This window comes from Lytechinus variegatus, chromosome 15, assembly GCF_018143015.1.
Source record: "Lytechinus variegatus isolate NC3 chromosome 15, Lvar_3.0, whole genome shotgun sequence".
In the NCBI taxonomy this organism is placed as follows: Eukaryota; Metazoa; Echinodermata; class Echinoidea; order Temnopleuroida; family Toxopneustidae; genus Lytechinus; species Lytechinus variegatus.
The window spans coordinates 14,995,626-15,010,319 of NC_054754.1; the positions used below are offsets into that span (position 1 = coordinate 14,995,626).

Genomic DNA, 14,694 nt, shown 5'->3' on the forward strand with positions numbered 1-14,694 from the left:
GGGGGAGGAGGATGGTGATGGTCGGTGATGATGTGCCGTGATGATGATATGAGATGGTGATCCGATGGTGATGGTGATGCATTATATTGATCGTACGTAGGCTAGTAGCCTACGTTTTTCTTGTGGGTGAGCACACTGCATGTGTTATTTGTCATAGGCCGCACCCCTGGAAATCTATGATGAATGACAGAAATGTAGAAAAAAATTAATGAACGACGTTTTGAAGGAGCTAGCCCCCCCCCCCCCTGCAGAATTTTCCTGCTCAGTGCTTATAACACTGCTTATATAAATTCACCCGTTTCATATCCATTCAGAATATCAAATATTTTCATTTCACGCTTCGCGCTCGCATTATTGATTTTCATAATAAAAAAATGTATTTGAAATGCTCGATCAGATATCCTAGGTATAGAGCATGGTTATTCAGAAACGCAGCTTGTTAAGTTTTTGTTTGATTGATTGATTGATTGATAACAAATTTATTCATTCCAAAATTTTAACAAAGTTACAAAGTAAAGCAAAATATAATATAACATTTTGAAATGAAGTAAGAACCTTCTGAAAAGCAAAGCTTGTTATCGAAGGTTTCCTTCAATAAATAAGACATATTAATGAAAAAAACAATATATGTCTATATATAATATACAAATCATATCGTTCTTGTTGAAGTTCAAAATATATATAATATACAAGTCATCATATCTTTCTTGTAAAAATTATATGTAAATCCTTGTTAAATATGTATATTTTTTACATATTCTTTCAAGTAGAAGATAAACAAGGCTGGATTATATTACAAGATATGAAGAAAAGTGAAAAGGACACACAAGACAAAAACGTTGCGAAAACAGGACGTGACAGAACGGTAAAAGAACAAGACATGACAAAAAGTTATACCAAAACAAGACAGACGAAATATCACAAGAACAGACAAAAATAAAAAAAAGACAGCAACAACAAAGGACAAGAACGAGTAAAAGAAAAACAAAAAAAAAACAGATCTGCACAGGTAGAGCGAATGAAAGGAGACAGGAAAAGAAACGAAATAAAGGCAGGAGGTGGGGGGGGGGAACAGAAGATCCTTAAGATATCCTAAGTATGATGAATGATGTGAGTGTTATAGTTATTGGTTAGATTTTTTTAAGTGCTCTATTGAAGCTATTGAAGCTATTGAAGTTTGTTTATAATGCGTATAAAGTTTCTGATCAGAATATCAACAAGTTTTCCGGCTCGCACTTCGCGCTCCGTAGGAAGATACCCATGCAGTTACCTACATTTTCCTGATTTACAAGACATAGAGTTCGATTTTGGGTGATAACTTTTGTTAATATATATATATTTATAACTTTTGTTAATATATATATATTTATATATATTAACAAAAGTTAATTCCCCGCACTTATATAGTATACAGGCTGGAGATAATTATATCTCAAATGGAGAGTAACGTTTACAAAATGCTGAGAATTTCATTCAAATCGGATAACAAATAACAGTTATTGAATCTTTAAAGATTTGCATTATTCCTGTGAAACAGTTCTAGGCATGTTTTTAGGAATATTCATAGGCTGATGATGTCATATCCCAACTTGTTATTTTGCATTTTATTGTATGATATTAGGTTTAATTAAAATTTCTACCAAGAACTAAAACAACTGGATTGACAACTGATTAAGTGCATTAGTTATATACTGCCGCAACTTATTTCACTAAATGGACACACATCATTTACACATGTATGAAAAAATGAAACATGATTTCATGTAATAATACAAGAATAAGAAAAGTGGCGATGTGACATTATATATGAGCACACCAAATGAATATTGACGATGTGTATAATATAACTGTTTCCACAAAATATTGATAAACTTTAAAATTCAATAACTTCGTTATTTGTTATCCGATTTTGATGGAATTCTCAGCATTTTGCTTTGTGTTAATTTAACCATAATATGCAGTGAAGTTCCTCTGACGGTCGCTAAAATCATCATGTTGAGATTATCGAGATAAAGAAAAATTATTATCATAAATATTACAAGATATGATAACATAAAATGCAAAATAAAACAAAACAAAATACATACCCATTGTTCAGGCAATCATCTTGCAAGTGATATGAATTTTCCATAAAGCAATTCAATTTATAATTTCTAAATCATGGAAAATTATTGTTCTTTGGTGGATTCAGATATACCATGCGCTCGCCATAATGGTATTTATTTGGTTTAAATACTTAATGAACTTCTGACCATTAGATGATTTTATCAAATTCTGTTCTTTGTTTACAATGTTCCTAGCTCGAAAATAAAAACCTCTCAACAAATACAATAAATGCGAATCAAATCTGCTAATCATCAATCAGAAGTACAGCCGTTGTGCAGAATCGGAAAAGTTGGAAGGCCTTATGCATACGGCAAAAGTATAAATCGGAGGTGGCAGATGGGGGCCCGCGAATGGGGGCGGGGGATTATAGATGAGGAAATAATCAACAATTTTCCGCTTTTGGCTGCTGTAGTGTTAAGATAAGATAACAATTGCCAGTAAATGCCTGATCATCATCACCACCATGATAGGATGGTTATGACATGGACCCTATGGTTATGATTATCACTGGCTATTAAGTCCTATAGGGACCCCCCCCCCCACACACACACACACGCACCTTTTCAGAAGGGTGCAGGTAAAAGCAATTAATGTGCACTGTGTAAAGTAATAACCGCAATCTCAGCCAAATAAGAAATTTGCATGCCTATAAGCAATTATTGTACTCTTGATACATCACTGATAGTCAACATGATCTGAATATTCAGAGATCAGTCAGATACATCGAAAGGGGAAGCCGCGGAAGTTCAGCCTGTCCGATAAGAACAGCAGAAAAATGAGAGATTGGTATAGAATATTGAGCGTTCTGGGTAATATATTTGTGATCCTGAAGAAAATGCGTATATGTAACTACGGCGAGCGCGAGCAGAAATTTTTAATAAACTTTCTGGTCTGATCGGAAAGGAACTGTTTGCAGTTAGGCTTAAATAAATAGACTGAAAAGCCTTTAAGCATAATAAAAAAGCCATAAATATTTTTCAACAATCAAAAAAATAATGCGAGCACGAAGCGCAAGCTGAAATTGTTTGACATTCCGACCTTAACAAATTGACATTCTAAGCACTTTTGTGATCATGAACAGGATAGGTAAATAACTAAACAATGCGAGCGCTAAGTGCGAGCGGAAAAAAGGAGATTTGGACCTAAAAATGGGACACTATTCATGTTGTGTAAATCATGATTAGGATGAGTATCATGCTAGTGCGAATCGCGAGCAGAAAATGTTTGGTATTCTGACCTGAAGCTGCAAAAGAACAAGCTACGTATCTCAATAAACATGTGTGCGTGTGTTTGAGATTTAGACATAAAATCTAGGCATTCTAAATACATTCTTATCATGAAAATCAATAATTGGAGCGTGAAGCGTTAGCTGAAAATATTTAATATTCCGATCTGAAAAAAGGGTCAATTTTTATGTGTAAGAAAATTGTATAGTGGATATGGATGGCACTTAAAGGAGAATGAATCCATTGGACCAAGATAGCTTGTGTGAAAACAGAAAAATCAAAGAAACAGATCAAAAAAGTTTGAGAAAAATCGGACAAATAATGAGAAAGTTATGAGCATTTGAATATTGAGATCACTAATGCTATGGAGATAGCAAATTGGCAATGCGACAAAGATATGTGATGTCACTTGTGAACAACTCTCCCCATTACTTTAGTATATATTTCACTTGAATTGCCTCTTTTATCACATCTATCCATAGATCATGTGTTCTTTCTACATGAGGGCATGTAATACATATTTTTTAAGAATACATCATGGATAAAAAAATTGTATCATCATAAGAAAAAGCAAAAAGAGACATTTTGAGGGTATTTTATAGTCCACGAAAGGGAAAGTTGTTCATCAGTGACATCACTCATCCTTGTCGCATTGCCAATGGGAGAATCTCCATAGCATTAGTGATTGCAATATTTAAATGCTCATAAATTTCTCATTAGTTGTCCGATTTTTCTCAAACTTTCTTTATTCTTATCCTTTGATTTTTCTGTTTCTACACAAGCCTATTTGTTCCAAAGGTTTCATTCCCCTTTAATATAGGTGGTGCGAACGCGAGCTGATATTTTGACCTAGGACTGGGATATTCTAAGGACATTTTGTCATGATTAATTTTGATTTTTTTTTCTTTTTTTTGGGGGGAGGCCTAGGCCCCCCCCCCCCCTGGATCCGCTTATGTCTGGATGGGGAAGCTGCTTGTATTACGGAATTAAAATCAGATCCTGGGCTTTCTTATTTTGTGATGGATTTTCATCAAAACTTAATCTACCGATGTGTTTTCTGTGTTTTCTTCTTTTATTAAAACAATTTTCGTCAGGGGGGACTTAAAGCTTGTTGAAAGAAGATTGAAAAAAAAACCCAACTAAATCATTGTGATGCCATAATTCAATGTTATTTTTAGTTGTACATCGATGACAACTCATATCAATTTGTTTGCGCTCCTTTTTTGCAGTGCGTAGCGTGTTAAATTATTTCCCTATGGAGAAAATATGGAAAATACGCCGTTTTTGAGGGATTTGCTAAGATATCTCCCAAACGCGTCAACAAGGTGATCTATCAAAACAGAATAGAATAGAATAGACCGTACTATTTTTGACCGGGGGTGTGCCAATGAATGCAAGTGATCAAGAAGAGTTACAAAACTGAAGGGAGTGAGAAAACAAGGAAAGTGAGAGGGAAATTTATGAAAATAAGTAATGCGAGGAAAAATGACAAGAAAAGGAGAGAAAGGAGAAGAAGTGAAAACACGCTGCTGAGTGTGCTCGCGATATGTAACACCCCTGCACCGCAATGTAGCAGCCCGCCACTATACACGTAGACTGCCTGCACGACGCGAAGACAGCGGCGCGTATTAGTGACTGTGCGTCAAACGTCCCATTTCTATGCCTTATAAGAGGAGCGTTTTTTGTACACAACAAATTGATATGATCTATAGTTCGATTTTTTTTCTATGTACATTTTGGATAAGATGATTGACCTAGTAAAATCCAAATTATATTTTATGACATACAAATTACTTTTGATTTTATATAGGATTTTGATGATCAGCTTACTGACTGCCATATTCTGATTGTGGCATGAGTTCGAAAAACCATCGTTTGTAAATTATGGAGTTAATGATTTAGGAAATACCTTTGAAGGACAAGTCCACCCCAACTAAGTTGATTCGAATATAGGCCTATAAAAAGAGAAAAAAATAACAAGCAACTAACTGAAAAAAAAAGATCGGATAAAATAAGAAAGCTATGTCATTTTCGCTTAATTTCACAAAACAGTTATATGCACATCCTTGTCGGTATGCAAATGAGGAGACTGATGGTGTCATCCACTCACTATTTCTTTTTTATTTCATATGAAATAATCGAATTTCTTCCTGCACATTGTGGAATTAGGATTGTTTTAATCCCTTTTCAATACTATATGGTTCAGTCAGGCTGATCTTTATTGTTAATTCTGTAAAATGTGAAACATTTTATAATTGAAATAATTAAAAAAAAACAAAAGAAATAGAGAGTAAAGGACATCATCGACTGGCTCATTTGCATGTCACTGTTATAAGTTGTCCTTATAACAGCTGTTTTGTGAAAAATAAGCGAAACTTTAAAATGTAATAACTTTCTCATTTAACATCCGATTTTGATGAAAATTTAAGCTTTACGCTAGTTCTATTTTTCTTTATTTATTCAAATGAACATTTTTCTGGGTGGACTTGACTTTTATAAGGTAAAACCGACGTAGGCCCTGAGCCATTATATCAGTCAAAGTTTAACGGTAAAATCCCCAATCCTTATTACGTGATCTAGATCGAGTCCGCCGCCCTCTACGTTCGTCAGCTGGTTTGCCGAATTTTATACATGTACGCTGCGCTAGCACCTATAGCGCCATAAACGTATTTCGTAAATTGTAAAACATGCAACCAGCCGCGTAACGACGGTGGTTGTGTACGGAAGCGAAAGGTCTTAGCAACATCTTTAAACACCATGAATATTCTATTTTCCTACTTTTAATTTCACATCGACTCGATTTCTGCATGAGATTCAACCACAATGAAGTAAACTGCAGAACAAAATCAATTGGAAATGACCCTGAATTGGCGGCAGGATGAATACTTCGAGTCGCTGCTCGCGCAGCCGGAGGACCCGGAGGCGCACAGGGCGCTGGAACTGCTGGTGGATGACATCCACAAAGACAAGGAGAAAACTATCAATGCCTTCATCTCTCATTATGGATCTGAAGACTTTCTCTGGGGTATTGTCCGGCTACTTGCTGAAAAGAATGCAAGGTAAATATTGAGTCATTAATCTGTTAATCAACTTGGTATTTTAACTTAAGCCTAAGGCTAATGCCATATTGAAAATTTAAAAAGAAAGGGGGCAGCTGGCGCAGTGCCACTGCAGTGGCGCAGTGCCACTGCAGTGGCAGTGGCACTGGCAATTATGCAGTGTTTCCACAGATCCAAAACAAATTTCCTGAAAACTGAATCCCAAATTTCCCGAAATTCATAGGCATTTCCTGAAATGTATAAGTTTGATTTTAACGAAGATTGGGAAATAATACATTGAGCTTAAATTTGGTCTTAGACTCCAAGGCAAGCCAAGGCCAGGGATTTGACATCAATTATGTTCATGCCCTCTATGAAAATTAGGAACAAAAATTATGAAATGCGAGAGCGCCGAGCCGCGAGCATGAGCGGAAACTTTTGAGCTGCATATTAAGGTAAATAATTCTTTAAATATACCATGAATATTAAAAGTTGCTTTGTTTAATTGTAATTTTTGAGAAATTACATTATATATTTCATTGCTTTTTTTTTGGGGGGGGGGAAGTTGCTCACATATGACAAATAAGAAAAATTAAATTTTGATAATTTTTTTTTGTCTTTAATGGACTTTCCTCAAACCTTAACCAATATTTGTTTCATCTTTTTTGTTTGCCAATTTTGGTCAGGGTGTACTTCCCTTTTATTTAAATTGTCTTTGTAACAAAGTATGTTGAAAACTTCAAAGCAGCTGAAATTATATTTTGAGTTTGACTCAGACTGAAAGTGTGACACATAAAGTGTGACCCAGTCAGCAATCTTTGAGCATAGTTTACACTAGACAGCTGGCAGCCGCCTGTTTCGAGGAGTTTTTTAACATTTTTTTTTATTCTCCTCCTCGTACACAGACAGCTCGCTATCGTGCAGCCACCATTAGGGGACTTGCAATGCAAAATCCCCCCGTCGGGGCTTTTCAATTTTTGTCTTTAATGAATAAAAATTTCGAAAATTATAGTGACCAGAGTGCAAACTTATATTCCCTCTTGGCATCAGTTGCCAAAAAACGGAGAAAATGAAGTTAAAAGGAACAAAAACAGTGACTTACCTCGGCTGTCGCGCAAATTCACTTCCCCGTTTTATCCGATCTTAAGTACATAAATATATGGCCATTGAGTCCCCTGTACATATCGCGCTAGAACTTCGGTCTCTGTATTTGGTGAGTGAAGCCAACGAAGTTCAGCTGAACAACCAACAAAACAGAGACCGAAGCTTTTGGTCTAAGTTTACACTTGATTTTACACTCGAGCAAGAACAAAGGAAATGGTCCAGTGAATCTATTGTTCTCCTATTCTGGCTTGGTCACTCTAATTCAGTGTAAACTATGCTCAAAGATTGCCGACTGCCACTGAGTAATACAGTTACTCTACAGTAGGTAGGCCTACTGTAGCAATTATATTACAATTAATATGTCAAGAGATAAGATCGAGACAAGAAATTCATTCAATGACCTAGATTGATTTTGTGCTTGTAAAGTATGTCAGATCCCACTCATTCTATGAACAACGTTGTGATAACCTTGTTCTCTGTTACTCCTCCCTGTGTGGTGAAATAAGGTTGGCAATGTTTGGCTAATTTTTTCTTTTTCTTTTGGACAAATGCTTTATTTTTTGACACTGTCATGTTCTATTACAGCTATTCATCATATAACTTGCCTCTTAAGTAAATTTGATTCTTTGAATTAATTTTTCTTAATTAAAAATAGAGATTGAAATACTACAATTGTTTTGCCACCAATAGAGGGCATACACAAAAATACATGTATGCCCAAAATCCAAGTTTTCAAGCGCTCTGATGAATACAAAAATTACCCCCAAGATACTAATGAAAAATAAATTGCAACTGTAAGGAAATAAGTATTTTTAGTCACAAAAGTGATATTTTAATGATTTTTTAAATTGTGTGCTGTGTACAGTATTGGCATACCATAGTCCTACCTGTAGTTTCCCTACAGGCAGGAAGGTAATGAGCCCTTGGGTGGTCAGATCAAGGAGATATTTTATCTCCTTGGTCAGATCCTACAAATTAGATGTCATTCATTATTTACACTTAATTGATCACATCCTATTTTCATTAACTCAAACCTATATTCTCTTTTTAAACTTGTCAAATTTCTACCGATGTTGAATTACCCGAGACATGGTCTCAGGGCAATTACATGTACTTATACAGTATTTAATCATTGAAATTTTGTTTTTGTATTTTCACTATTACATGATGTATGCATGATGTCTTTTCTATTTTTTTTGTGCTGTAAGTTTTACAAGGATGAGATTTCTTGTCAAGTTGAAGGTCAAGTCCATCTCAGAAAAATGTTGATTTGAATCAATAGAGAAAAATCAGACAAGCATAATGCTGAAAATTTCATCAAAATCGGATGTAAAATAAGAATGTTAGGAAATTTTAAAGTTTTGCTTATTTTTCACAAAATAGTTAGATGAACGAGTCAGTTACATGAGTTGATAATGTCACTTACTCGTTATTTCTTTGTTTATTGTTTGAATTACCGGTATATGCAATATTTTGATTTTCTACAGATTTTACAATAAGGACAAACTTGACTGAATCATAAAATGTTAAACAATGGTAATTCCACATGTTCAGGGAAAATAAAACTTTGTTTCACAGGACAATGGGGAGAAAATTAGAATATTTTGTATTTAATATAATAAAATACAAAAGAAATTTGTTATTTTACATCCGATTTCGATGAAATTTTCACCGTTATGCTTGATGGATTTTTCTATTTTTTTTAATCAAGTTTTTGTTGGGGTGGACTTATCCTTTAAGAATTAACTTACAATGTAGATCATAAAGCTCTCCATTGAGAATCACTGCCGGCTCTACATTGTGGATGCCATGACATCCAAAAAATCTGTCAATTGCCTTACACAAAAAGGACATGTCAAAGCCCAGAGAGTTATTATTTCCTTTAAGAACAACTTATATCAAATCACAAAATCTGTGATTGAAATCCTTCGCCATCCTCATCATCATCATTGTCTACATGATTACATGTATACTCTCTTTATCAAGTTTATGATTGCCATTCTCTTCTTTATCAATTATTATCAGGGGCAGATCCAGGATTTTCCAAAGGAGGGCACATTTTCCTAAGGAAAATTTGAGAAGCAAAATAGAAAAGAATTGAATTGAAGGTTTTATTATCATTTCATTGCAGCCAGTGACTGAATTGAGAAAGATTTACAAAGTAAAAACATAAACATACATGTGTAAGCAGTGAAATATTTGATGTAATTCATAACCACAACAACAGAGAAAGTAAACAAATATTTTTAAAATAAATGTCCAATAACCAATTAATATTCTACTAAACTTTGGAGACATGATAAACCAATGCATATAAACTTACCATTATAGAGTTTTACTTGAAGTTGAATTTTTTGGTATAAAGAATAGTGTTTTAAGAAATAAATTGAAAAAAAGAAAAAAAGGTCTTCACTAAATTGAGGATTATTTTGTCATGAAGAAATTTGACAAGCAAAAAAAATAAAAAAGGTAATCACTTGTGTCTGAACTACATCTTGCTAGTAAAAATATATGATGTAACTTGCTTTTAAAAAGGGAGAGCGCACACTTGTGTCAAAATGGCATATTTACATTTAAAAAAAATTAATATGGCTCTCAAGGGGGGGGGGGGCACAGGCCAGATGTGTCCCCTGGATCCGCCACTGATTATTATGTTGTTGTTATCAAAACTTCATTATTAAATCTTATTTTTCATGTGAATAAAATTTCACAATATCACATAAGAAATGGGGTTCGATTAAATGAAGTGGATGACAAAAAATTTTGTGAGTGTGAACATTTTGATGAAGACTTAATTTAAAAGGAAATTTAGCAAAGTTTGTTTTATCCCAATTTTCAAATATTTTCTCTGAATAGTACACTTTTCATTCATGTTCATTCATGAATGATCTGTTGTAGAATCTCTAGAATGCCAAGCTGTGTTTTGGAATCTAAGCTACATGTAATTCAGACAGTGTAATTTCAGAGATCACACAGTTTACCCTATTCCAAATTGCATTGTATTCTTTTATTCAAACTGTATAATTTGTAGACACAATTGCTTTCTTATTCTCTGTCTGAGGAAAAATGTATCCACAGAAACTGACAAAAATCTGTACAATGAAATTGTTGAAGGATGAAAGTGACTTATTGTGTAGAGCTGAGAGTCATAGCTCTGTAAACATTGTATTGTTGATGGTATCATAGGCATGTCAAAGCCTTTCTACAAACAGTGGCAGTGTGCAAGCTATTTGTCTGTTCTGTCAGAGAAACCCCATGAAATAGAATGGAAATGTGGAGCACCTCTACTTTAAGAAAAAATATCTCATTAACATTCCAGAGATGTAGACAGAAAAAAAAACAAATCCATTAGAAATCTATTGACCTGAAAATGGAAATTTCAAGTGTTGTCAAAATTGAATCCAAAATAATTTTATTATTTATGATTTTTTAGATCTAAATAGATTTTGCTAGGGTTTCGGGATTTGAGTTTCCATCACTGGAGTGCCTCATTATTAAACCCTTTTTGTGTGTGTGTGATGTGTAGCAGAAAGTCAGAAGCCTCAAAGACACCATCAATATGTACAATAACAAGCACTGCACACCACTCATTCATTTGGCCCAGGAAGGGGGGGGGGGGACTTACATTGGCGAGTGGATACCATAAACGACCAAAACAAACAAATGTAAAAGACGTCATTTTCAAGATAAGGCACGTTATGTATGTAAGATAATAAGGGTGTCAAAGACTCAAAAATATTGAAAAAATGATTTCGTGCAGAAAAATATATGTGTTTACGGTCAAATTATACGCGGGGATGATAAAACAAAATCAAAACGTTTTATAAAGGATGTCCTTTTTGCCCCAACACTACGTGTTTAGAGTTCGATTTGCGCGAGGTGTGGAAGGTCGGGCCGTACTAAACCAAAATAATGGTGTGTAAAGGTAAAAACCGACGACCAACAGACCCGTGACATAACAATAAAATATCGCTGTATTTGTTTAGGGGTTCATTTCAGGGAATACTTGCCGAGAGTATTGTTTTGTTTCCAATTGTTAAGGGGTGCATTTTCATAATATGGAAAATACATCACTGTTCTTGTTTAGGGCCTCAATTCTGGGAAAACCTGCCAATAGTATTTGTTTCCAATATTTGTTAAGGGTAGGGTTATGGAAAATATGTGTTTAGGGTGCTATTCAAGATCCCCTGGTCGCGCATGGTATCCACTCGTCAATGGAAGTGGCCCCTCCGGGTCATTTGCCCCTTTTCAATATTATTACATGATACAATGAAAATGATAAAAATGAAGATAGCTTTACCCCCCTCAAAAGTTTTAATGTGGTGAACAAAAGAAGTATATAGCATATCCCTCAGAAACTTTATGAAAAAAAAAACGGGGGGGGGGGGGGGGATGGTGCAGAAGAAAGAATAATATAAAGCAGAGCTATTTGTTCGGGTTTTATTTGTGTCATGATGAAGAGAGTCTTGAATAAAGAATGCAAATAGCGTTTTTTTTTAAAATCCCTCATGCTTTCAAGTCCGGTGTTGGCCTTGGTGTTGTTGAAATTTTGATTGCTTCCCCTTGCTCCAAAACTTACTCAGAGTATGTAAAACTGATCCAGATCATATTATTGACATCTCAACAACTAGTGCAGGGGCGGATCCAGCCTTCGCCAATAGGGGGGGCCCGGAATTTTTTTTTCAGCCATATTTTCCCTGATCGGCCACTCGAATATGATATTTGCCGGGATTTTTGGTTTTAAATGGGTAGTCCTAATAGTCACTTCTTAGCTTTAATCTTATGAATAAACATATATAATACCATAATCCTTATTTATATAATGCGAGCGCGAAGCGCGAGCCATTTTTTTTTTTTTTTGGGGGGAATCTTATGTACTTTTTCCTAAAGTTTTGAACATTCTGGGCAATGTTTGTTATCCTGAAAAAAGATGTGTATGCAAGTGAATAATTATTACGAACGTGAAGCACGAGCAGAAATTGACTGATGGAAAAGTTATTGTTAAAGGACTTGCTTGCAGTTAGCCATGATGAAGACGCTACATATTTTAAAAATTCATATAATGCGAGCGCGAAGCGCGAGCTGAAATTTTTTGACATTTTTACCTAAGGAATGGAAATTCTAAGCACTTTTTTGTAACTTAACAGAATAGGTATATAATTAAACGATTGGTGCGAGCGCGAAGCGTGAGCAAAAAATTTCGAGATTTAGACCTACTGAACGAGACACTCTATTCAAGTTTTGTAAATCATGAAAAGGATGAGGAAGTGGGGATCTTCCTTACATTATTAATGCGAGCGCAGAGCGCGAGCGGAAAATTTTTATATACGTTTTGAGCTGATCGAAAACGTACCTGTTATGGACTGCTTGAACTTAGCCATGAAAGACGTTACATATTTCAACATTCAAATATTGCGAGCGCGAAGCGCGAGCTGAAAATTTTTGACATTTCAACCTGAATAATGGAAATTTTAAGCACTTTTTGTAATCGTGGAAAGGATAAGACAAAAACTTAACATTACTGATGCAAGAACGAAGCGCGAGCGGAAAAATTCTGGACACTCTATTCATGTTTTGTAAATCATGAAAAGGTTAAGTTATTGGAAATTTTCATACATTAATAATGCGAGCAAAAAGCGCGAGCAGACAATTTTTTTATATTGTGATCTAAAACTTGATAATTATTGAAATGGAGAACAAGCTGCGTATCTGAATAAACGTGTGCTTCAGATTTCGACCTAGAATTTGGGTATTTTAAATACCCTTTTCATGAAAATCAATAAAGCGAGTGCAAAGCGAGAGCTAAAAATATATGATATTCCGATCTGAAAAGGGGTCACTTTAAGCTCTGTATTGCAAGCACTTTGTGGAAAAATTGTGAGGTGAAAAAGGATCACAGTTAAAACAGAGCTGATATTTTTCATTATTGTTACTTCGAGTTTATGACATAGGACCGGGATATTCTATAAGGACATTATGTCATCATAAGAAAATGATGAATATCTTCCTAAGCATGACAGCGCGAAATCTATCAGTATTATGGCCTGAAAACTGGACATTTAAAGCACTTTTGTAATATGCATAAGATGCATGAGTTTAATATCTATCAATGCGAGCGCAAATCGCGAGCAGAAATTTATGATTAATTGTCATCAAATGGTGATTTTAAGTAGTTTGTTTTAGAATTAATATTGAGATATACATAACTCACTAATCAAAATGCGAGCGTGCAGCGCTAGCTGATACGTTTTGAAAATCTGACCTAAATAGGGATATTTTGAGAACTTTATGAAATACAGGAAAATAATAGGTACCTGACAAATCAAATTTTGCGAGCGCGCAGCCCAAGCAGAAATTGTTCATATTCAGACCATAAAACAGAATTTTTACACTTTTAAAAAATCAATTTGTAAATAAAACAGAATAATGAAAGTTCAATTTCCCAGCTGAAATATGTTTTGTATATTGACTTCAAAATTTGATATTTTAAGGTCCATATTGAGCAAGATATCACCCAACATGAAAGATTTTGTTTAAATTTTTTTTCAAAGTCTTCCCCTCATTGTATTTTATTCACTCATCTTCCTCCTCTTATGCTTGTATACCTTCTTTTCTCCTCTCTTTTCCCTTTCTTTTTTCCTTTCTTTTCCCCTTTTTTTCTTTTTTTGCTCCGCCAATAGGGGGGGCCCGGGCCCCTCGGGCTCCCCCCTGGATCCGCCAATGTAGTGAGTGTCTTTTCGGGACCAACTTCATTCTATGTTTTGTGTTATAATATAATCATGCGAAAATTGCCTTAACACCAACACCAAAAGGTCAACACCGAACTTGAAATCACCCATTGTGACTATATGGGAATTAATGTAAGATCCTGCATGAATGTTTGGCGGGGATGAATGCATGTACACTTGTGCATGATTGAAAAGTAAAGATACTTTGTATTCGTAAACAATACTGGAATGAAAGTTGAATGACAAAAAGTCAACTTGTTGTTTTTATACTTTCATTGTACAGTATCTTACAAAAGTAAACAAGGGAGAAAGGAAAAAACAACAACATGAAGTCAGTATTGGAATACAAGTGGCTATGAAACTATTAACTAGGAATTAAAATTCGCTTCCACTTCACCTTACCTGGCTGTAGTCGTCTTTTCCCATCCCTTGGGATTTAATGTCCATTTTATACTTTTTTAAAAATCATTCTAATGAATTTTTGCTGAGGTA

The 14,694-nt window shown here is 34.8% G+C and overlaps 1 protein-coding gene across 5 annotated transcripts in view; it reads left to right on the plus strand.

Annotated features, from left to right (window-relative positions):
* The first annotated feature begins 5,993 nt into the window (after positions 1-5,993).
* Positions 5,994-14,694, plus strand: part of LOC121428824 — a 41,251-nt gene continuing 32,550 nt past the window's right edge. For 4 of the 5 annotated variants that reach the window (XM_041625676.1, XM_041625677.1, XM_041625679.1 and 1 more), the window contains exon 1: positions 5,994-6,391. In XM_041625676.1, coding sequence (XP_041481610.1) covers positions 6,189-6,391 — 203 coding nt within the window. In that variant the 5' untranslated portion in view covers positions 5,994-6,188. The remainder of the gene's footprint in view (positions 6,392-14,694) is intronic. The other variant, XM_041625678.1, reaches the window with a different exon arrangement.